This window comes from Ochotona curzoniae, unplaced genomic scaffold (assembly GCF_017591425.1).
Source record: "Ochotona curzoniae isolate NIBS_2020 unplaced genomic scaffold, NIBS_Ocur_1.0 contig_64, whole genome shotgun sequence".
NCBI classification, from domain to species: Eukaryota; Metazoa; Chordata; class Mammalia; order Lagomorpha; family Ochotonidae; genus Ochotona; species Ochotona curzoniae.
This window is the reverse complement of record NW_024466502.1, coordinates 40947406-40969581: the sequence shown is the minus strand read 5'-3', so window position 1 is coordinate 40969581 and position 22176 is coordinate 40947406. Positions and strand designations below refer to the sequence as shown.

At 43.2% G+C, this 22176-nt stretch overlaps 1 protein-coding gene across 2 annotated transcripts in view; it reads left to right on the top strand.

Annotated features, from left to right (window-relative positions):
- Positions 1-22176, top strand: part of ENOX1 (ecto-NOX disulfide-thiol exchanger 1) — a 190270-nt gene that overhangs the window by 89332 nt on the left and 78762 nt on the right. Inside the window, exons 6-10 of one of the 2 annotated variants that reach the window (XM_040991044.1) lie at positions 2044-2150; positions 6122-6239; positions 8809-8826; positions 16075-16103; positions 20444-20453. In XM_040991044.1, the coding sequence (XP_040846978.1) occupies positions 2044-2150; positions 6122-6239; positions 8809-8826; positions 16075-16103; positions 20444-20453 (282 nt within the window). The remainder of the gene's footprint in view (positions 1-2043; positions 2151-6121; positions 6240-8808; positions 8827-16074; positions 16104-20443; positions 20454-22176) is intronic. The other variant, XM_040991043.1, reaches the window with a different exon arrangement.

Sequence of the window (22176 nt, the reverse complement as noted above, 5' to 3'; positions counted from 1 at the left end):
TTTCAAGCCCTGCTTACTGCCACAATACAACTTTGTGAGCTAGTATGTGATGGCTCTAATAATTCGGTCCTTCTCAATCCCTTGGGAGACCTAGGATTGAATCCCAAGATCCAGGCTGCAGTTGAGCCTAACCCTAGCTATTGTGCGCCTTTCGAAGAGTGAACCATCAGATGGAAAATTGATCTTTCTCTGTCTCTGCCTTTTGTAGCATTAAAATATTTGATTTAAAAAATAGCTCTGCTATTAAAAGCAGGAAACTTATTTTTTCATAATCTTTCATAATTTTATGACTACCACCATGCCACAGACAATCTCATCTGACAGTGAATTTAGGGTTGCAAAGAGCAGTTGAATTCCTCAATGATCCCAGCATGCGTGCAGACAGGCAGCATATAGAAAGTCTAGGTGGTGGAGCCAGACAGGTTCTCTTCTCCGCTAACCATGCCGCACCCTGAGGGCTGGTGGTCAGGTGAAGTTCAGCATTTTGGAGCATCTCAAGGTGACAAGTCTAGAAGTGCGACTTCCTCTAGGTGAGGTTGGTGAAGGGAGAAGACACATGCACTCAAAGAGAGTACAAGCTAAGGTGGAGAAGTCTCCTGTTCAAATTGGATGAACAACTTCTTGTGAGATAATGATGAAGTTTGCTGAATAAGGACAACTGGAGTTGGGGTTTTTCTGAGGTGGAAAATGGGCAACATAAAAGCCTCTTGAGAAAATTACCTTTAGAGCTTGAGAAGTAGTTGCATAATAGCATTTTAAGATTTTCATTGTACTACTAGTGAATAGAATTTTCCTTTCTCTCTCTGCTCTGTCATATACTTATTTTGTGTGCTAGTTTTTAGGATTGTATGAGCATGTGTTATTTTTCTTCCATGGGGATTATTCTATTATTCTGTAACATTCTTTGGATACTAAAAGAATTTTTTTAGAAGATCTTTGATGTCCTTTTTATGAGAGCCCTGGGAGTCAAAGATTTATGTTGATGGGAGTTAGCATTTATGAGACCCTAATTTCACTTGTGCCTTTCTAAATATTGAGAGTCTCAAACTTAATTATATGATTAGTTCAGTACTCTAGTTTTCTTAATCCCATGCTTGCTAGATCAATATCTGCTTAAGTGAGATCAAGTTGGTTTGCCCAACCCCAAACATCCATTACTAAGAATCCATTCCTTTTCCTATATAGTTTTGTTCACAACCTGTACTTGAAAGCATTGGATGCACTAAATGAAATGAAGCTGATAGAACTGGAACTTTAAGTGACTTTAAAACCAGAGGGGAGCTTATTTAAAGTGATAATGGAATGATCCCAGATACAAATGTTGGGTGGTACCTAAGGGTATTGAAATCAGACCTGGTTGCTCATTGTTGCTGGTCGGGTGAGCATCGTTCAGTTTTGAGGTGCATGTGGAGGCTTTTGTTCTCTGCCAGTGGGCAGCAGCATTAGCTGGAGTTGGTGCAACAGGAGAAGAAAAAGGACCCTGGAGTGAGAACCGATCCCTAAGGTTGATGGGATGTATGATGATAACTGTCCATTGCTCTTGCTTGGAACCTAGACTTGATACTGTCTTGAGAGAGCTATAGTGAAGTCCTTGAGATGGAGACCAACCATACAAGGGGAAGATTCCCCACTCAGCCACTATACCACAGTTTCACTTCTAAGTACCCAATCAGGCATTGCTTTCATGCATTTATCTATTTCTGTATGCCCACACTACTGACTGTGTATCCATAGTTCTAGGTATATAGATCTGTCAAAACACACTTTAAAGCAAGAACTAAACAATGCTTGGAAGTAAATGCCCATAACTTTTTCCCAGACATGTCTAGAATTCATTTTAACCTAAAGTTATGGAGACAGTCTTGAAGGGAGACCTCCCCAACCTTGCTAAAATGTAAGTACAAAAAGACACAAATGGGATGGATATTGATGATGTTGCTTCACTGTGACATCATCCATAGACTCCTCGTGTCTTTGCTTTGCTTCCCTATGGTGATCACAACATAAATTACTTGTCTTGTTTGACTTCCTTGTTCACCAAAGTTGAGCAGATTGTGGCCGTTTTCAACGCTTCTACCAGACAAAAAGCTTGGGACCATTTCTCGAAAGCCCAGCGCAAGAACATAGACATTTGGCGAAAGCACTCTGAGGTTGGTGATTTTATGATTATTTTTTAACCACCATCACACAGCTGGATTAGCAGGGAGTAGCATGGCTGTAGCCCTTAGGGTTTCTGTTACAAGGGACAGTCTCCTTGTCATTGCCCTGTCTCATGGTCAGCTCCAATTCCAGCTCAGATTGATCCCTTGTGCAGAAAAGCAGCTGACTTAATACATAAAGGACAGAGCATGTTTCTCCTCTGCAAAGGAGGAAGATAATCTCTTCCATTCATCGTATAGAACTTGAAGATAAGACACTTTGCTTAATACATTATTTTGAAGAGAATGTAATTTAACACAGAAAGCCAGTGTTTTAAGTATCAGAGTTTTTTTTCAATGTCCTGTGTGATGATGATGGTTTACTCTTTGGGCTAGAAATGGCAAGTATGCCTTTCCATCTAAGTCTTCTCATTATTCGCAGTGTGCTTCCCACTGTGCTAGCCATTATGTCCACCCTTTCACTCCCTGCCCAGAGCAAATGCCTCATTGCATGTGTGAAGTGTGAGTATCTACCCCCAGGAAAGAGGACAGACTCTGACCTTCATTGCCACCTAGAAACACCAACATGTGCCGTTAGCCATGGTCATCCAGCTGTTATTTTTAACTCCACAGTGTAGTGTACGCATTGAACCTGTAATTTAAAAGTAAGTATACTGTCTTTGTTTGCTTGTTTTTTTACTTTGTAATGAGAGAATGTTTTTCATGTGGGTGCTTCTCCATCTCTGAGCTTGTTAACATTAAAGTTCTCTAAATGATAGTCCCCTCTTTCAAAATCCCAAACTCATAGAAGGTAAGGTTTATATATCTAATGATTTTTCCTCATACTGGCAAAATAGTGTTTTATATTAAGTTTGAGGAACCACAAAGTCTTGTGATATCAATCATTTGGGTGGCATTTTAAGTACCCATTTACTAATGCTAAATTACAGTAGAATACCAATGGCACTAGTATAACATCCACATGAATACCAAATGAATTCCTTATTATCACTGTTGTCATGGTACATACTGAGTGAGTTCACAATAATGGGACACTTAAAATGCTAGTGCAATTTATTGTTGAGAACAGGATTTAAAAAAAAATGTTCACTAATGCCAGAGAAGTTGATTTGGTGATTAATATAATTCTACTCCTCCATTCAGGATTATGAGCTAAGGAGGGGTGGGAAATCTAGTTTTTTCAAGGACCAGAAAAAGGAAGAGTTCTTCCCTGGATTTGAGACTCACACTAATCTTGATTTAAACACACATCTGCACCTATGACATGAGACACAAACTGGGGAATCATGAAAATAGAAAGCGAAATCCATAAACTTTTATCTCATTTGGGGATGATCAATCTATGAGATGCTTACATATTTTTTCCACGTCACATAAAGCCAAACATGGTTAAAAGAAATACCTAGAGAAAGGCAGGTGACATGATGCTGAATAAGCCCCAAGCACAGGAAGGCCATCATTAGTTAATGAGTGTCAGTTTATGTCTTGAGTCCTGGCCTGCGTCACTCAACTTCTGCAGTCCCTTACTCTGGCTCACCTGGCATTGGTATTGTCCGGAGAAGGGCTTGAGAAGGCTCGCACTGGGGTCTGAGGAAGCCTGCCAACTTGCCCTGGCACCAAGAGGTTGCAGAGGAAGCTCAAAAAGAACGGATGGTTTGCAGTCTGCAAAGGTGCGCCTGTAAATGGTTCTAGCACCTTCCTGCCACTTCCAAAACCTCTTTTGATACATGTTAGGAATTCTCAATTACCTTTGATTTTCTCTCCTACATGTTGCCTAATTGATTAAATACCTGCTGGCAATTTAGCATTGTGGATGATTTCTCAGTTGCATATAAGCTTGATAATTGGCTTGATTATTTTTTTTACTGCATTCCCATGTACAGTATCTGCTAATTATCTGCAACACCTCTACAGATGTATTAGAGTGTGCCATGATTTACTGCTGAACTGGAAGCACTCTGTGCAAACACCCTCCTTTTATTGTCCTATTTTTCCCACTTCCTTATACCCATCCCCCACAATAACTGCAGTATGGCAGTTGTTCGCTCCTTGTGGGGACTGAGCAACAGATCCTTCCAAGCTTATTTCTTTCCCTTTCACTTGTCCTTGTTTCCAATATTTCTAAGCCATCTCCATGGGGATTGGGCTCTTTGTCAGTGGAAAACTTAGCTGTCCACAACCTAAACACTTCTCTACTAATCACAGGTGGCACCTGCTTCCAAGACCAGAGGGTGTCAATGAGGGCAGACCTGGTGCCTCCTGCCTCTGGGTGGTACAGTCCAGTAAAGGGGCATTGTCTGTCCAACCAGGGACCTCTCAGGACTTCCCAGTAATTAGTGTCCCTGACCCTACCCAACCCAAACTTCGCCTCTTGGCCTTGTCCCCTTCCCTGACCTCAGCCATGGTGAGTGCCACAGTACAGTGTTAACTAATCAGATACTGCTCACAGTAAATAATCTGCTTTCCACCATGCCGCCATTCCAATCTGTACACTCAGGAGAAAACAGAATTGAGAGAACCTCTACATATATGCACAACCTTGAATAAGCTCTGTATTTAAAATTAAGTTAAGTGAGGTAATCTAGGTTTATTGTTACTCGCAAGTGTACTTATTATAGTGATTTTTTTTTGCATAGACTTCAGTTTAAAAATGGGAGAAGGAGTAATGGAGCTTCCTCCCTTTTTCAAATCTGAGAATAACATGTAAGAGGACAGAATGAATAAGGATGCACAAACAGGAGAGTACTCCCAATGCCTCCTGGAATTTAAAAAAGAAAGAAACATATTTTGGCACTAAAAATATTGATATCCATCCATCATTTTTTTCAGAATATACATTTTCTGTGAACCCTTTGAAGTTCACATTATTTGGTACAAAATAATGATAAATAATTTCAATGTCCTGAATTTAGGGACCGTAGTGAAAAATCCACTGCATGATTGTAATTTGTACAATGAATTTTCACATATATTATTACATGCTAATTGCCTTGTAGTTATATTAGTGCCAATTCCCCATCCAGGATGAGTTGCCAGTCTCGGAGAAATAAAATGGCTTGCTTATGGTCACACATCAATAAGTAGAAAAAACAGGGAATGTCCAAAATCTATGGCTCTTAGTTTAAAATTATATTAAAGCAGCCATTACCACAGAAATCAGTAGCCTTACGTGATAGCATGGGAAACAAAAAAGAAGTGTCTGTTTTTGTTTTGCTCCCAAACACTTTTTGGATTTTCAGCTTCAGATATCTGAATGGTCTGTGCATTTTAGGTGAGTGTTGAGGAGGCAGTGTTGTGATCATGTACAGGCACAAACACACATGCAGGGGCACTCTGTGTAGGTGACAGATAATAGTGGCTGACAGCAGCTTAGCAGGCCAGGTGTCAGACTTGATGCTACGTCTCTTATATGCATTCACTCATTTCATGCTCAAAATTATCACAGTATTGCACTGGGCAAAATGAGGCCAAGAGAGAGGAAGTTATTATTGCACAAGTTACACAGCAGGTCAGTGGCAAACTATAACAGACCTCAATAAAATTCAGTTGCTCATCCACATTAGCTGTGGGTCCTTCCGGGGTGCCAGCCACGTAATAGGCCTTGCTATGTGAACCTTGGGATAGCCCCTCTAGGTGGATGCTGCTATCTGCTTGCTGACCAATGAGGAAATAGAGGCTCAGGAGAGATCAGCAACTTACAGTGAGGAGTCCTTAGCTCATTGCAGATGAGCAGGGATTTTTCCCAGGTGTGAATCTTCCCAAGGCCTCCATTTGTAACTGGGCCACTACACCCCTCCCCCAGCAGCCCTTCATTCCACATTAGATGAGGCAGTGTTGGGAAGGTCAAGACTTAAGGCTTGTCAGCGATGCACGGTCAGTTGTAACATGTCCTGAGACCAGTGCGAAAAACCTGCCGAGGCATGTCCTGGGCTCTGACAGCGCTGTGTGTCCTCTGCTTTCAGGAGCTCCGCAATGCTCAAAGCGAGCAGCTCATGGGCATCCGCCGCGAGGAGGAAATGGAAATGTCTGACGATGAGAACTGTGACAGCCCCACCAAGAAAATGAGAGTCGACGAATCAGGTAACGCCCGTCACTGCTCCATTCCCAGGAGGTATCATAAGGATCTTCCACGCCTCAGATGGGGACTGTACGTTGGGAAATAGCCACGTCACTCACTTTCATTTGAGTTACACTGAACTTTCATCTTGGAGCTACTCTGCCTTTTATTAATAGAAACTCGAAGCTCCTTTTAGGAGTAGGGAGACTGAAATTGCTCCGGTTGTTTCCCCACATGTTTTAGCTGGGACTCTGATCCATTTCTCAGGGATGCCTCCCTGTCCCATAAAAATCCTTTTCCAGAGTGTGGCAGTCGCAGTTGCGGCTGAAACACAGATAAAATTTGGTTTCAGTCATTGGACTTCTTATTTAGGAATGACTTAATCCCTAAAGAAGCTTTCTAGCTTCCGAGCCAGCATGCTGGAAAATTAGTCATTTTTTCCTGATAAATTGGAGTTCACCTAACCGGTAATCGAGGGGGTGGACTCCCTTGGTTCCGAGTGAGGGCTGTCCCTCCTGGAGTGGTGAAAGGGAGAGAAACTGAGAGGATCTTGCTTTGTGTGCTCTCTCACACCTGGGATGCTGATGAAACTTCTGTGCTGGACTTGGAAATGAATTCCTTGGTAGGGCAAACACAGGCAAGCTCATTCCCAATGGAGACACCAAGGCAGATTGATGGCTGGGTCAAGGGTGCCATGTGTTGAGATGAGGGAAGAGTCACGGTTGCCACTGTGGTCAAAAAAGAAAACTATTCAAGTGAATTGGATCTATCTCCTGTCTCGGGGTTTTTAACAAAAAGACTGTAGTTGACCATGAGGCTGCTTGACTCACTTAGTGGTCAGTGGAAGAATCAAGATGGCAGAAGGGTGAGCTCCCTGCAGCTGCATGTGGTCAAGTTGCTCTGCATCTCTAGAGCTTGAGGAGTAAATGCCAGAGGTATCAGTGAGGCTCTTGGGAGAAAGCTCTTACAGACCTTCTTTTTAAAACTGGGGTCCCCAGCCCTGTAATAGGAGTGTCACCCCAGAACTCATCAGGAAAAGAAATCCTCAGGCTCCACCCAAAGCATGCTAAACCAGAAGCTTCTAAGGATAGGCAGTGGAGAAGTGAGAAGCAGCAACGTGTGAGAACCACTACTATCCAGACTTGCCCTTCATCCTCTGGTTCCATTCATTCAAGTCTTCTTTTCCCTAGGGGACTTGAAGTGTTTATTATGCGAGTGGAGAGGCTTGCTCCTTCCAGTTGGCCACTTTCCCTATAGAGGCCAAGACACTGCTCAGTCTGTTCTACTTCTTGGTCAGGATGTGTGTCGGCACCCTTTCCTTGATGAACTTGAGGGCCCATTTGTTCTTATAGACCTTGGACAGTTCATGGCTCTGCACTCCTAGGGGACAAAGCCACACACATGCCAAATGGCATCCTGCACCAATTTAGTGTCCTTGGTACAGCACCCACACCCACGCCTGCTGGCAGCACCTATGCCTCTGCTGGCTCCCATTCTTGATCACCTTTTGTCCTTTGTTGAGGTCCATGGCCATAGGGTTGTGTGTAGCCAGAGTTGCTGCTTCTCTGTGATTGCTAGAGAGGAAGTCACTAATTTAAATCCGTTGGAAACTTAGCATCCAAGTGAGGTTATGTCACTGCTGTCTGGAATCATGTGTATCATTTGTCTGACGGCTAAACCCACCAGCATCAGTAAGATCGTCAGATAAGTAAATATGTTTTTTTTTTTAAAAAAAAAAACAAAACCTGACTATTTTCCTGATGTTTACCTACAGGTAAGTGGCAAGTAAGTTTACATGAAGCTTGCGTTGATTTCCCAAGTAGAAATTTCATGTGATTTCATAGCCTGCCTTGAACCAGAATAGTAATGGCCCTGAGCAGGATGCCCACTGAGAAGATGTGATGCACCATGACAACAAACATGTAGCTGCAGGATTGCCACCACTGCCCCCTGTGCTACAGAGGCATGCAGGGCAAGTCAAGGACCCCACAAATGGCAGAGACCAGAGGTCCTCCCTGGAGGTTTGATTCCAGAACCCTTCTTCCCAGCCCTCTAGTGGTTCACTCCACAGGCATCTGCTGAGAGCCAGAACCAGATAAAGCCTGAACTTTGTGAAACTTCTGCCAGGCTTGTTACTTGATTAGCAGAATCACTGAGCAAAATACAGCACGTGTCATAAAACCGAGTGTTATAGGAGCACATGAAAGAACGGGAGTTCAGAGTCTTTTCTTTGCTCTTCTAAAAGAGGTGGTCCAGAGGACATGGTGTGTGGTTTCTGTAGAAAGCACAAGGTTGGCAAAGGGGAGGGAGAACGGCTGACCTTATTTTTAAATCTGTGTGTCCCAAAAGATCACACCGATAAGCCGAACAGTTTTCCTTTCCTTGTGGTTATGGAGCGTGGAGGAAGCATTTGCAGCCCTTCTTCTGACCACACGGGGAGACAAATCCCTGCTACCTGCTGCTGGAAGCCAGGCAAAGAAATCCTGGCCTGAGAGATACTCCTCTCAGCTTTTCTCACCTTTGCTACTGCTTAGGGACCAGTTTCCAGTCACAGATAAAGGAGCAAGCCCCCAGGATGCAGGAAATTGTCAGAGGCTACAGTGGAAGGATTTGCTCAGAGCTTTAGGAAATTCTTTGCCTATGTTTGCTCTTATCAAAACCGTGAGATTTTTGTCTCAGGTCCCCCTGAGGAGTAATTGACCCAGAATTCTGAGGAATTTCAGAGAGAACAGTCCATGGGGTGGGGAACACTTGCATTGGCAGACTATGGTGACCGCTCCTTCTCACACCCCTGGTAAGACTGCTGGTCCAATGCCTTACAAATACCCCTGCATGCCTTTCATTTCGTGGTAAGAATTGACCTGATTTGGTTTCTATAAAAGGCACAATTGATGATGTAGGAACCTGTAGGACATCTTGACTTGGTTCTTTAGAACAACAACAACAAAAAATCAGAGTTTTGTAACTGTAACTCTGTTGAACATCCTCCTAGACCATACATGCTCATTTACAACATGTCTGTGGCTGGAGATTTCCAGGGCCACTGTGGCTGTAGTTCTGGATAGACTATTCTCTGCCTCACTCATTGGGTCTTGAAGGGGAGAGGGGATTTGGTGGAGCAGAACTAAGATGCTCGTGTAAACAAACAAACAAAAAAAACCCATATATTTTCTTGATAAATTTGAAAATCACAACAGGTTTATCAAAGCCCACTCAAAAAGACTGGCATTCACCATGACCATAATTTTTTGATAACTCGAAGTTGCTGTTTAGTGTTCCTCTTCCTGAAATCTAGCCAGAGTTTTCAATTCAGACCTATTCCTTCTACCTACCCTGCTCCTCTCTCTTCCACTGCCTGTCCTCCTCCTCCCTCGTCTTTTACTCTCCCCACTACCACCCAACCCTTGCTGGTGGGAATACATTGTAGCTATCAACATGTGGGGAGCACTGTGTTGGTGTTTCCTCCTTTGTTATATTGTATTACGTTCCTGAAATGGGATGTATGTAAAGAGCAGAAGTTTATGGAGTTCACAGTAGTAAAGGTTGGAGAGTATGGTGCCCTAGTCAGACCCTCCTGGGTGCTGCCGTCACAGTGAGGGCCCTTCAAAAAGAAATGCCATCACAAGACCAGACAACAGAAAGGGTCAGCCAGCCTTGCTCTTACTCTTAGCAGTTCTCTCAAGAATTTTGCCAGAGATGATGTTTCCTTCCCTCCTAAGGGAAGGCCCCAGTGATTTGGCCACTCCTATTGGACCCTGCCTCTCAAAGACTTCCCCATCTGTAAATCACTGGAGACCAAGCCACTGAAAACATGAACCCTTGAGAAACAAGCCACATGCAAGCCCGTAGCAGGCACCTTCTGGTGTCCAGGGCTCTATGGACCCTGGAGGAATGGCACTCCCTGCCCTAGAAGGCATAAGACTGAAGAAAATAAACATTTTAATATAAACACCATCTCTAACATCAAAAATATCCTCAAGGCAATGAGTTAAATTCACTTTAAACCAAAATGAATGTCGTTGCCTACTGTATGAGTGTGTGAACATCATCCAGTACTTGATGAGGCAGACAATGAACACAAATTTCAGAAGAATAAAACTTAAAAGGCCCTGACTTCATGATTGACAATCCTCAGACCACTCTGTAAAACATAAACAGATGTCCTTGGATTTTAATTTACATCTCGTTTAAACCCTGGGCTCTTTAGAGGAGCAAATATTTTCAATTTTGAAGACTTATTTCCTAGGTTATTCATTTTCCATGGAAATTTGCCACAATACCAGTATGGATTCTGTTTTTAAAATTTCCATAAGAAGTCATAGATTTTCAACATCTTTCATCCAACTAAATCTAAGTAGGGACCGTTAGAATTAGAGGTATTCAGTCTGAGCAGTTGGATATGTAGCTGTAAGCCTTTGGTCAAAAAAAATTGTTAAGACTGACTGTGGCTGTCCTTTCGATTTCTTTGCTACAAGGACTGCCTAATTTTTCTGCTCTAGTGGATTTCTTGCTTGGTGGTGCTTTTGAAGGATTCTGAAAGGTGCCTAGCAGGGAGATTGCAAGCAGGCACAGGCCTAAGGGGAGGTTTGCTGCCAAGCACACACCAGCAGGCCAAGAGAAGGCTCCCAAGCACAGGCTGGTGTCTCGCAGCCCTTGCAGCTGGTTGAGGCTTCCTTTTCCAAAGTGTTGAATCTGATACAAAGCAGGCTCACTCGCAGTAGTTGGCAGAGGGAAAAAAGCATTCAGAATGTATGTATGTATGAATGTACAGAATGTAAGGTGGCCCAGTCTCTAGCTATGTGCCAGGGTCTAAGCTCCAAGCAGCAGCTGACCCCCAGAGCAGGAGCACCCATGTGGAGTGGATGAGATATTTCTCACACGTGATGACAGTCTGAGACACTAACCACTGTAAAAGGCAAGAGTAGTGGTATGTGTCCATCGGCAACCACAGAATTAAAGCTTTTTCCTTTCGGCCACAATCCACCATCTTCTAGAAGCCAAGTGGCAAGGAAGGCAGTGTGATGAATCAAAGGCGTCCGGTGGGAGGAGACGGACACTGTCTTCCAAGGTGGGCTCAGTAGCCTGCCCGCTACAGAGCTCAAGCCTGTGTTCGTTGGCTTTTCTTTTCTCTGTGTTGTTGTTTTTCTTTCTCTCTCTCTTAAATCTTAATTAATCTTGCCCAAAGAAATAAATGAATGTTTATTTGGGATTGACCTTTCATCTCCCCGATTTCAGATACTTGGAATTCCCTTTCTATAACAAACATGCTTCTGCAAGGATGGAAAGTGTATCTGTTAATTACATTCAATGTAAAAAGACAAATGCTGCTGAATCCATCCTGCAGTAGGGGATTCCTCCCTCCTGGAAGCCCTCCTTCGGAGCAGCAGGGCTGTGTCAACCTGCTGTGTAAATTCACGGTTCACACCTACGCTGCCTTCAAGCTTAGCCGCCTTCCGGTCCTGTTTTGTCTGGTGCCCCCAATAGTACCATAACTCCTGACAACTCTCAGGCACCAACTTGTCATAGTCTTGTGTTTGGGGTGTGGCTGAATTTGCATTGTGCCTGGATACCAAGGATTTTACGTAAGACTTAACCACTCCACTGTATGGTCCCTCCCCTTAGGTCCCAGCCTAGGTTCTCTAACAGTCCATGTTTTATGTTGGATGTAAGCTTGGGGCTGGGTGGGTTCTCCATATGCCTTGCATGAGTGTGTAGCAGGCCAGCCCTTTTTCCCTGTGTTTCACTAAGCAGGCTATGGTTGTGTTAGGTTCTGGCTCCTTGCCTGTGGTGACAAGGTGCTTGAACCTGGCACAGGGCATAGGTAGGTAAGTGATTGGCAGGCAGAGGAAGAGAATTAGGAAATTAACCAGCGATCTTCCAGAAGGGAGCGCTGTAGACCTTGGCGTGGGTGAGGGTTTAAACATGTGGCCAGTGAGTGGTGGGAGTTGCAGTGCTGAGTGCAGCCCCCAGAGCCCCAATGCGTCCCCACTGCCAGGAACACCATTATCTAGATTACAGTTTATTATGCTTTCTGGGCATTTCATCCTGGTAAGGCCTAATGCAGGATCATTACGCAGGAGAGTAGATTTAATCCTGTTTCCTTAGCAGGCTTTAAAGACAGGAAGGGAATATTTATGTAATAAGATGCAAAGTTGCTATGGAAAATACTATAGCAACCCAACATCTTCCCAGAGCCAAGCAGCCACTTGTACCAGCAATCTAAATTTACATTTATTTTAGTGTCATTTTATTGACACTCTTAGTATCTCATTCTGACAGGATGTTAAAATATGTTTTCAGCTAGCATTTGAGCAAAATTAACACAGTGTTGTTGGAATTGGTATGTATAACTTCTGGGGAAAAAAACCAGAAAAATCAGAATATTTTTGAGGGAGTTTAGAGGACAGAATCCAGGTAAGTTTGTAAGCTTTTTTTCCTGGTTGCCAAAATATAGAGAATAATTTCTTGATGGCTTTTATTCCTAATTTTCTCTTTCAACTTGCAAGCAGTTAGAAACTTTTCATTGTGAGGATTATCATTCTAATTATTGACCTGTTGCGTGACGTGCTCACCTGTGATGCTAACAGATACTTCTAGAAAACGCTTTAGCAGCTCAGCTCATTGCCTCTAAGAGAGTATGTCATATCAAAAATAAAATTTGCTCACCTTCTAAACAACAGGACCTGGTTGTTTTAAAAAGCCTTACAGTTAAAAATTATGAAGAAATAAAATAAAACTGTTACCACACTCTAAAGTGTTTTGGTTTCTAAATTTTTCATCTGCTCAGCTTAACTATGTAAATATTTTCTGTGTATTTTCTAATGCTCAGGGCCAAATATATGTGAGTGTGGGTTTTGACCTCTTATTGTAACAAACATTTTTTATATAAAAATATCTAATATAAAAAATCTTACATTAGTGAAATTGAAAATTCAGCGTGAATGAATGTGTATGCTTTGTGAATCATGGGTTGTTTCTCATGAACCTCTAAAAGTTGAATCTGAAATCTTTCACATGGTCAGAATATGTTCCTGAGCTTCTTAAAAAGCCTGGCAAAACTCAGCCAGCCCTTCCAGGAGCATCTTTTGGATTCCTTAAATGTGGGCATAGCAAAGAAGCTATAGATACAGAATCCAGTTGGTGGCAGGAAGATAGTATCCATTGATTTTCTTCTAGACCTATCCATCTAAAATCTTGAAGTGTGACTATAATACTGTTAAAATGGAACATTGACCAAAAGGATCAATACTAGACCATATTAAAACATATACCATTACCAACTCCTTAGCAATGTGATATACTGTCTATGAACATCATTGTCTTAGTTCTTGTTGGCTTTTGCAGTGCTCGTCAAAGCCCACTTGATGACATAAAGCTATTATCCCTTGATGAAAGTGTGTCTTGTGAAATCCAGCTAGCCATGCACAGTTAATGACCACATAACTATTAGAAAATGGGATTCAGAGAAGTAATTACTTTCTTCCTTTCCTCAGAACTTCCACTTGCTATTATGTGATATTTATTCTCATACTTAGCAGCCTAGAAATGGAAACTTATAATAATGCCGACATTTTTACCCTAGTAAGCTCTTCTCCTTCTAAATAGCATTGAGATGCCTGTCTTTCACTTATTGAATGCCCTCTGCATCAGACAGAGATGCAGTGCCTGGTGACTCTTCTCCCAGTGCCAGGACAGAAGATAAGAAACCTTCAGCGAAGTTGGTGGAGAAAGACACTTTGACTTAGGCACCTCAGGACCAGAGAGTAGGGGAGAACTTGTCTGGGCAAACATGCAAGGTGGAGTCTAGGAAAACAGTGTTTCAGGCAACATGGTACTAATTCCTCAGTACACCCACCCCAACTTCTGGGCTTGATTTATGCCAGAGACCCTTGAGTTCCTCTTCAGGCATGTTGGGTGATCTTTGCAGCTTGAAGCAGTTGTCTAAATTTTTGCTTATCAGAGTTACTTTAAAAGCATGTAAATATTCAGATACCAGAGTGTTGGGAAAGGCGTAGCTATGATGCATCTTGGAAAAATATATAGAAATATTATTTTAGGAGACCATGTGAAGGGTCTCGCAGTTTATAGAAACTGTGTGTTATCTTTTAATTCAATTTTAAATGAATATTTTGGAGTACTCTTATAGAATGATAGGTATTAGATAATGTTTCAATAAATTGCAAAGCGATAAAAGCAGTTACAAATCAATATATTATTCAGACAATTTTGACTTCCTCTCTCTTTGAGTGTGTTATTTTCACAGTTTATAGGGAGAAATATGCAAGGCTATGGGTCAGAATAGTCAGAGTGATTATCTCTAGTGTGGTTAAAGGTGATTTTTTTTTTTTTGGTCCTTTGTGTAGTTGAAAGATGTCCACATGTTTATATAAGTATTATTTTAACAATATTGTAGTAAACCTTTAAAGGAGAATATGTGGTCACATTAATGGCATTTGAGGACTAATGCCTGGGTGTTTCCAGCCAGTCTGTAAAATCTAAAGTAGTGACAGCAACTAGTGTTAGAGGATGGAAGCTGACTGTCTTGTCTTGCTTTAACTTAAGAGAATTTCCACATGTAGCTTGCCATATGTAATATGCTTACCTTCTTAGAACCTGTCATCCTAGTTTCCTATTACAACGGCTAATTATATTTGCATAACTACTTAAAGGAAGGATTGAAGAAAGAATGCAAATTCTAAACCAGACAGTATCTTTGAGCTCTTACCCAGAGCAAGATCAACAATGCCGAGTGTCGAGATTAAAAGAAGTCTTAAAGATGTTGTTCCTCCTCTTTTTTGTTTGTAACAAATAGGAAAATGTAGTCCCATGGTAAGAATATGCCTGCTCAAGAAAAACTACACTTCAACATGACCTTTTTTGTTTCCAGGCTAATACCTTTCCCCTGGCACCACTGACTTCTGTGGGGAAAAGATTGCAGACTGTCTTTCAGATACCTTAAGTGACATAAGAATCATCAACCAAAGAAAATCAACATGCTAAAGGCATGAAACTTTGATACCAGTTAGGGTGAAGGTTGACTGGAGACATTTAACAACTTGGAATGTTGATCCAGACAGTGCTGACCAGGACTTATACTTAAGTCTTCTTAGAATTTACTAGAAAGAGTTTCACTTCAACATAGGTAGTGAACCCAATAAACTACTTTTAAGTCTATTGCAACAGAAAGGCCACCTTTCAAGAAATATTCAGGAAATTGGCCCCTGTCCATTTTTATTATAAGATTTATTTATTTTTATTGGAAAGTCAGATATACAGAGAGAAGGAAATAGAGAGATCTTCCATCTGCTGGTTCACTCCCCTAGTGACTGCAACAGCCGGAGCTGAACCCATCTGAAGCCAGAAGCTAGGAGCTTCTTCTGAGTCTCCTACACAGATGCTGGGTCTCAAAGCTTTGGCCCATCCTCTGCAGCTTTCCCAGGACACAGACAGGGAGCTGGATAGGAAGTGGAGCAGCCAGAACATGAATCAGCACCAATATGGGATCCCAGTGCATGTAAGGAGAAGACTTCAGCCACTAGGCTATCGCATCAGGCCCAGCCCCCAGCCTTTTATAGTTAAGTGATAATTATTTCTTCGAAACAGTGTCTACCGTATGATTTTAGACAAGAGGAAGAAATGTTTTGAGGAAGTGAAGTACACTGGGAATGAGGAGAGCCTTGTCACATGTTTCCTTTGTAAGCTGCACATACCACACAACCAGTGTGTTCAGTTTCCTAACTCTCAAAGAAAGACAAAGAGAAAAGCAAGCCATTTCACAAACACAGGCTCACATTTAATGGTCGATCTGAAATAATCCGAGCTACAATATCATCCCCGTGTTCTCACTGTACCCGCAGGGCCTGGGAGAGCCTACCTCAAGATCACTAGTTTATTGACTCTCCATCTAATTTAAAAGCTTATTGAAGTGGTCTCTCTGCTTCCATGTTCCCAAGGCTTTTCTTTATGAGATATACCTCTCAATATATCTTAAAAATAGAAGTCTGAGCGAGAGCATCTTCAGTAATGGAAGTCATTTCGAGATTCACAGATGCAGGGAAGTTTTGATCTAGACAAGGTTGCGGAAGTAATATCTTCTCCCTCCGCACAGTGTTGTCCAACTTCATGGGAAAACTGAGTTTTGGTACCCCCAGCATTAATCAGTTGATTTGCATATTTGTAGATACTAGAAGTACATGCTGGATACGTGTGGCATTTTTATGGTTACAAGTTTTGGGAAAGAACGTAATCTTCACCTCACATTTTGCAAATCTGTTGGTAGTAGTATGAGAGATTGCATTCTTCTGATGACTTATCAGTCAGCTCTTTTTGAACATGCCCCTCCTGTGGTAGTAGATTTTTCTGGTATCCTGTCGCCAGCCATTTCTTTATCCTTAGCTCTTTGCTGCTGTGGATCATCTTAAGGATGCTCAGTGAATTTTTATAATGTACACAGACGTGGAGCATGTGGCTTGCAGTGCCAGACAAAGGCAAGAAGTGGGGAAGAATGAATTAGACTATCTACTGAAACCCAGTCTTTGATGGAATTGTGTTGCTCATCAGTTAAGAAGACCTGACAGCGTAGCCTCTGTCCCCGTTCTCCTGGACAGGCATCTGATAGTGGGTCCACGCAGCCTGCCCTCTGTGCTGTCACATGCCACAACCATCACCAGCAGAGAGACCCTTGAGAGCAGAGAATACCTGGACAGTTTTGTACATCTTCTCATCTGAGTTTGGTCAGCCCTTGGAGAAACCTTGGATGCTCGTTAAGGAAGCAGCAAGAAGCATGTGCTGAGTTGGGATGACCTTGTACCCCACATGCTGCTTCAAGGTCAGCTTAGGATGTCTTCCTCTCCAGATGCTCACCGCTTTGTACTGTATACGATAAAGAGACAAAAATGTTTTAGGGAAATGGTTGGGAAATTGAAAGTAAGATAATTTAAAGTTTGATCAGTTAATTAATTGTTTTGGTTTGTTTTTTGCTCAGTACCAATGGGGGGGGGTTGGAAATTCCTGCTACCCATGAAGAGTTTTTTTAAAAAGTTCATGGAAATGTATATAAGGAAAAAAAATGAATTTCAAAGCATTTTGCACAAAATGCGCTAATCATTGAACACCCTTCTCCACAAACTTCTGGAAGTTCCCCTATGTTTAATTCTCACAGCAATGATTAAATGGTTTCTGGGATGAGGATCCTGCAGTCCCATGGAAGGTCTGTTCCTTCCCACGGTTTCATAGGTCCTGTCTCTCGACCCTGCCTCTGCTTCCTTCTTGTCCACAAGCCCTTGAAGCTGAGGGGAGCAAAAACTCAAGACACTAGACACCATGACCAGAGCTCTCCTCAAGTAAGCTGCTCCTGAGGAACACTCCACGGTCCCCGAACGGCAGCACGTGTCTGTCCTCTGCTCGGGGACCCTGCCTTGTCCTATCAGACTCTTCCGTGTGTTGTTCTACAGGGCAGCAACGCCGAGACCTTCCAGATTGTGAAACCACCAGGGCTGGTTGCAAGCTAGAGTGATACCAAGAAGTTACCACACGTGAAAAACTTACCTTGATTTTTTAAAAAAGAATAATTGAAAGTTTTTTAGGTCTTTGGGCTGTTTAATATAGAAACTAAGACTTAAGTTCGATCTTTTGCTTCTTCTGTATGACCTCTAGAGAAGAAAGGAATATTTTCGCTGATGCTAGATGGCCAGTGCTATGTTCACAAAGCATGCTACCTACAACCAATCACTGTGCCTCCTCTCTTATACTCAATGAAAAGCTGGGAACAATAGGAATTATTGTAACCTTTCAGAAACAAAACATTTCATGCTAATTTGCGTTTAATTGGAAGGAAGCCATTTTTTTTAATCGTCCACTGTGGATTTGAAGCCTGTCCTATCACTGACCTCTTTAATTCAATGAAGGTCACCCTATGAACTTACCCGGGCAGCTCTTTTTCTCAATTAACAAAAAGGTAGAGCCATTTCAAAGCATTTTAAGTTTGATAAATTGTGCTTAAGTGGTGCTTCAGCACTTGCTAGGGCTTTTGTAAGGAGTTGCTAGGAAGACTAAAGCAGTGCTACCTGAAAATAGCTCTGATCAGAAACTCCAAACAAATCAATGTAATGAGCAAAGCAAAAGTGCATAAGTTTAACTTTGGGGAGGATGTGAAAAATAATATAATCGTGTTTAGTATACAGTGGATTTTAATGTCTGAACAGGCTGTCCCAAGGAAAAATTGGTTTAACTTGGCCATCCAGACAATTTATGAAATACTTTGCTGCCCAAGGACTCAGAGAAAACAAATGCTGAGTTTGTGAAGCCAGAATTTTGAAGCCATCTGAGTCCAAGGATGAAAACAAATAATGAGGAGACATGTCCAACGAAAGAATGTGATCTGGAGCCCTTGGTGTAGCAAGAAATGAGGAATCCTGGACACCAGCCCCTGGCTTCCTTTCATGTTTCGTTTCTACTCCCGAGGTCTAGGTGAGGACCCCTCAACTCCCTCCAGTGCTGTTTTGAAGAGAGGTCCATTGGTGTAGTGAGGAACAGCTGTTACAAAGGAGACTGCCAGAGTGACAACCTGTGTCCTGGAGAGCCTTCAATTCAATTCAATTCAATTCAATTCAATTCAATTCAATTCAATTCAATTCAATTCAATTCAATTCAATTCAATTCAAGGCATGCACTGAAGAAACAAGGTCAGAGGTCTGTCCAAGTAGGGCAGCAGCTCTGGTTCCAGTGTGCTTGCAAAGGATGTCCCTTTTCTGAACAATTGAGCAGTGACATTTGGTTCATCTTAAGAGATTTTGCTTAATCGGGTTGTGAGAAATACCCCAATTAAGGAGTTTCCTGGCATTTTGCAAATACCAGGAACCCTGGCAATGTGGGACACTGATACTGGTGAGCAAGAACAGTTCAGAGTCCTGCTGCACTTGGGAGTCACCTGGGGAACTCTGTACAAACACCAGTCCATGGGCAGCTGTGTCACTCAGATCCTTACTCTGCTGATTCTGGTGCTCAGAGAACTGATAACCACTGGTCTGTCACATGAGGCTGGATGGCTGGATGGGAAACAATGTGTGATATGTGAGAATGGAGGAGGGGATAAATACGTTCAGTGGTCAGAGTGACTAAATGTGGCACTCATAAAGAGATAAAAGAAAAAGGAGAAATGAGAGTCTAGCATGCAAGATTCAGGCAGAAGATTCCTCTAATCAGGTCTTTGGATAACAGGAAGAAATGGTTACTGGGATGGGAAAGGAGGGTGGCCTGATACAGCAAATTGTGATGCAAGCCAGGAACAGAGTCCCTGCCTGGCTCTGAGTCTAGGAAGCCAGCCAAGGACTGCTTTCTCATCCATCAGGGATGAGAGGGAAGCGGGTATGCTGGACGCTTGCCAAAGAGAAGAGCCCCGTGACATTGAGCCACTCTCCTGGTGTCAAGAGAGCTGGTCTGGGGGGCCCCTGGTCAAGGGTGATTAGTTCTAGAAGCTCAGCCTGGCCTCCCCTGGGTACCAGCCACAAACCTGCCACAGCAGAAACTTTGCACAGAAATACAGCTGCGAAGAAAAGGAATGCGCGACAACACCTAGTAGATCAGAACAGTGTGTTTTGGAGACGCTGCCTGGAGGATTTATGAAAGCATTCAGTCCCAATCTCACCACAGGAGAAGCCGTCAGTAGCATTCAGAGAGACGCAGCTAGACAGATGAATGGAATGTGAGCAGACACCAGAGAAGGCAGAGACGCCCAGAAAGCCAAGGAGGGTAAAAGCTAGAGAGGGGCAGAAGGTTCTGTTGCTAATACAGAAGCCATTGGCAAAGTGCCAGAAAGCCAGTGCCCCCAAATAATAACAATGTTAATGAAACAAAGAGGAGACTGGGAGGAGGCATTAAGGAATGGGAAACAGTCCCTAAAGAGAAAAGGGCTTGGGGCATGGTTATATACGTGAGCATGTATTAGGATCTACCCAGAAACTTGGGATGCTCCTTCCCAGGCTCCAAGGCTGCATCTCAGATTCAGGGGGTTTGGGACAGACCCAGGATTTCCCATCAAAGATGGGATACAGAGAGCCGATGATGGCAGCTGGCTGCTCACACCAATGTCACCCTTGGTCAGCCAATCAGGGATGATATTATTTCTGTCCCAGTGCCAGCCACAAATACATGTCCATAAATCAGTTTCAGTGTTGGTGACAAGGACAGCAGGGAGAGGATACGATTTCAGACAGCCCAAGTGTCAGAGCACAGTGTGGGTTCCCACTCAATGTTCTGGTTGGTTAGGGTTTATGCAAAGCACAAGTGACAAACTCCTCTGCCGCTCACCCTGCTTATCTCAAGCATTTGGTGTTAGAAAATAGAGGCTTTTGGAAGGACTAGCTAGTCCTTGTAGGAAGCAGTGCCCATAAGTGTGGACATACTTGAGAGCTGGGCTTCAGTTCGTGTTCCACGGTATGCACACAGTGTGCTGGAAAGGCTGGTGCACATCATGTGTGTGCAAATGTGTGCGTATGTGCCAGGTGTGTGGCAAAAGCAAAGTATCATGTTTGGAAAGGCATGTTTTGAAGAACATTATGAGTGAACATTTGTTGAAAAGGAAAGAAAAAATTGTAGTTGGGGTAGGGCTAGATACATTACAGGCTGATACGGGAATGGGGGGCCGTGTTTTCAGGGAAAGGAATCCTGTCTATTTCTTTTTAGAAATAATGTACTTATTTATTCATTATTTTAAAGGCAGAGTTACAGAGAAGGTGAGAGACAGACATCTTCCATCTACTGGTTCACTCCTCAAATGGCTCCAATGGCCAGGGCAGGACAGGAGCCTGGAGCTTCACCCTAGTCCCCCATGTGGGTGACAAAGACCCAAGCACTTGAGCCATCTTCCGCTGCTTTTCCCAGACAGAGAGACAGATCAGAAGCAGAGCAACCAAGACATGAACCAGCACCCCTATGGAATGCAGTGTGGCAGACTGCAGCCCAACCCTCTATGCTGCAGCGTTGGCGCCAGGAATGCTGTTTAAACACAAGACACTCCTCTCTTTGAATAAGACTATATACTAGTTAAGATGAAGTCACACAAAGCAAAACCCAATGGTGGGTGGTTAGGACACTGTTTCAGGGCAGGACCCCAGCGAGGAGTTGCTGTTTCTACAAGCCAGTATCCTTTTGAGATGTGTGCTGGGTCAGTGAAGGCTGATGGCCATAGAACAGAATCTCTCAGACTTTCGGTGGGCTGGAGGACTGGGGGTGGGTAAGTCACCTTAATGTGTTAGAAATTGAAATGGGGATTAAAGATGAAAAAGCAAGTAGAAATATAACCAAAAAAGAGAGTAGGGACCAAACGCCTGCTACCTTCTTTTTACTTCTCCTGCCTGGCTTTGGGGTCCCTGTAGAAGCCAGTCTCCTCTCTCCCTTATCTCCTCTTGCCCTGCCAGCCCTGGCACCTTCTCCTGGATATGGCTGAGTCCCTAGTCATAGCAGCTGCCAATGTACAATGCCACTCCCCACTCCTGCTTCTTCATGGGTGGTCCAAACTCAAGGTTTAGGCCAGTCACACCTTCTCCAACTTCTCCCCCTTCCTTCTTAACACCAAGAGCATGGTGCGCTGTAGCCGCTGTCCAGACAGAGCATCCTTCAGTGACATTTTCCCTGACAGACTAGCCTGGCTGGCTGTTGGAAGACATGAGCACACCTCTTGCCTTTGCTGATTTTCCTCGGGGGAAGATGGGACGGCCAGGGGAGGTAACAGAGGGTAAGAATATCACTACAGAACTGATGAAACAGTGACGTGAATCCTCAACAATGTCAGCCATCCAGAAGCACCTCACAGTCCCCCCACTGGGACAGATGGCTTGGTTAAGAAGAGGAGGCAGAGGAAGGGATTCTCATCTTCCTCATTCTTCCCCACCACCACCCCCACAGTTCACCTGCTGTCAGTTGTGCTTCCAGAGTCACACTGAAGCCATTATAATAACAGGA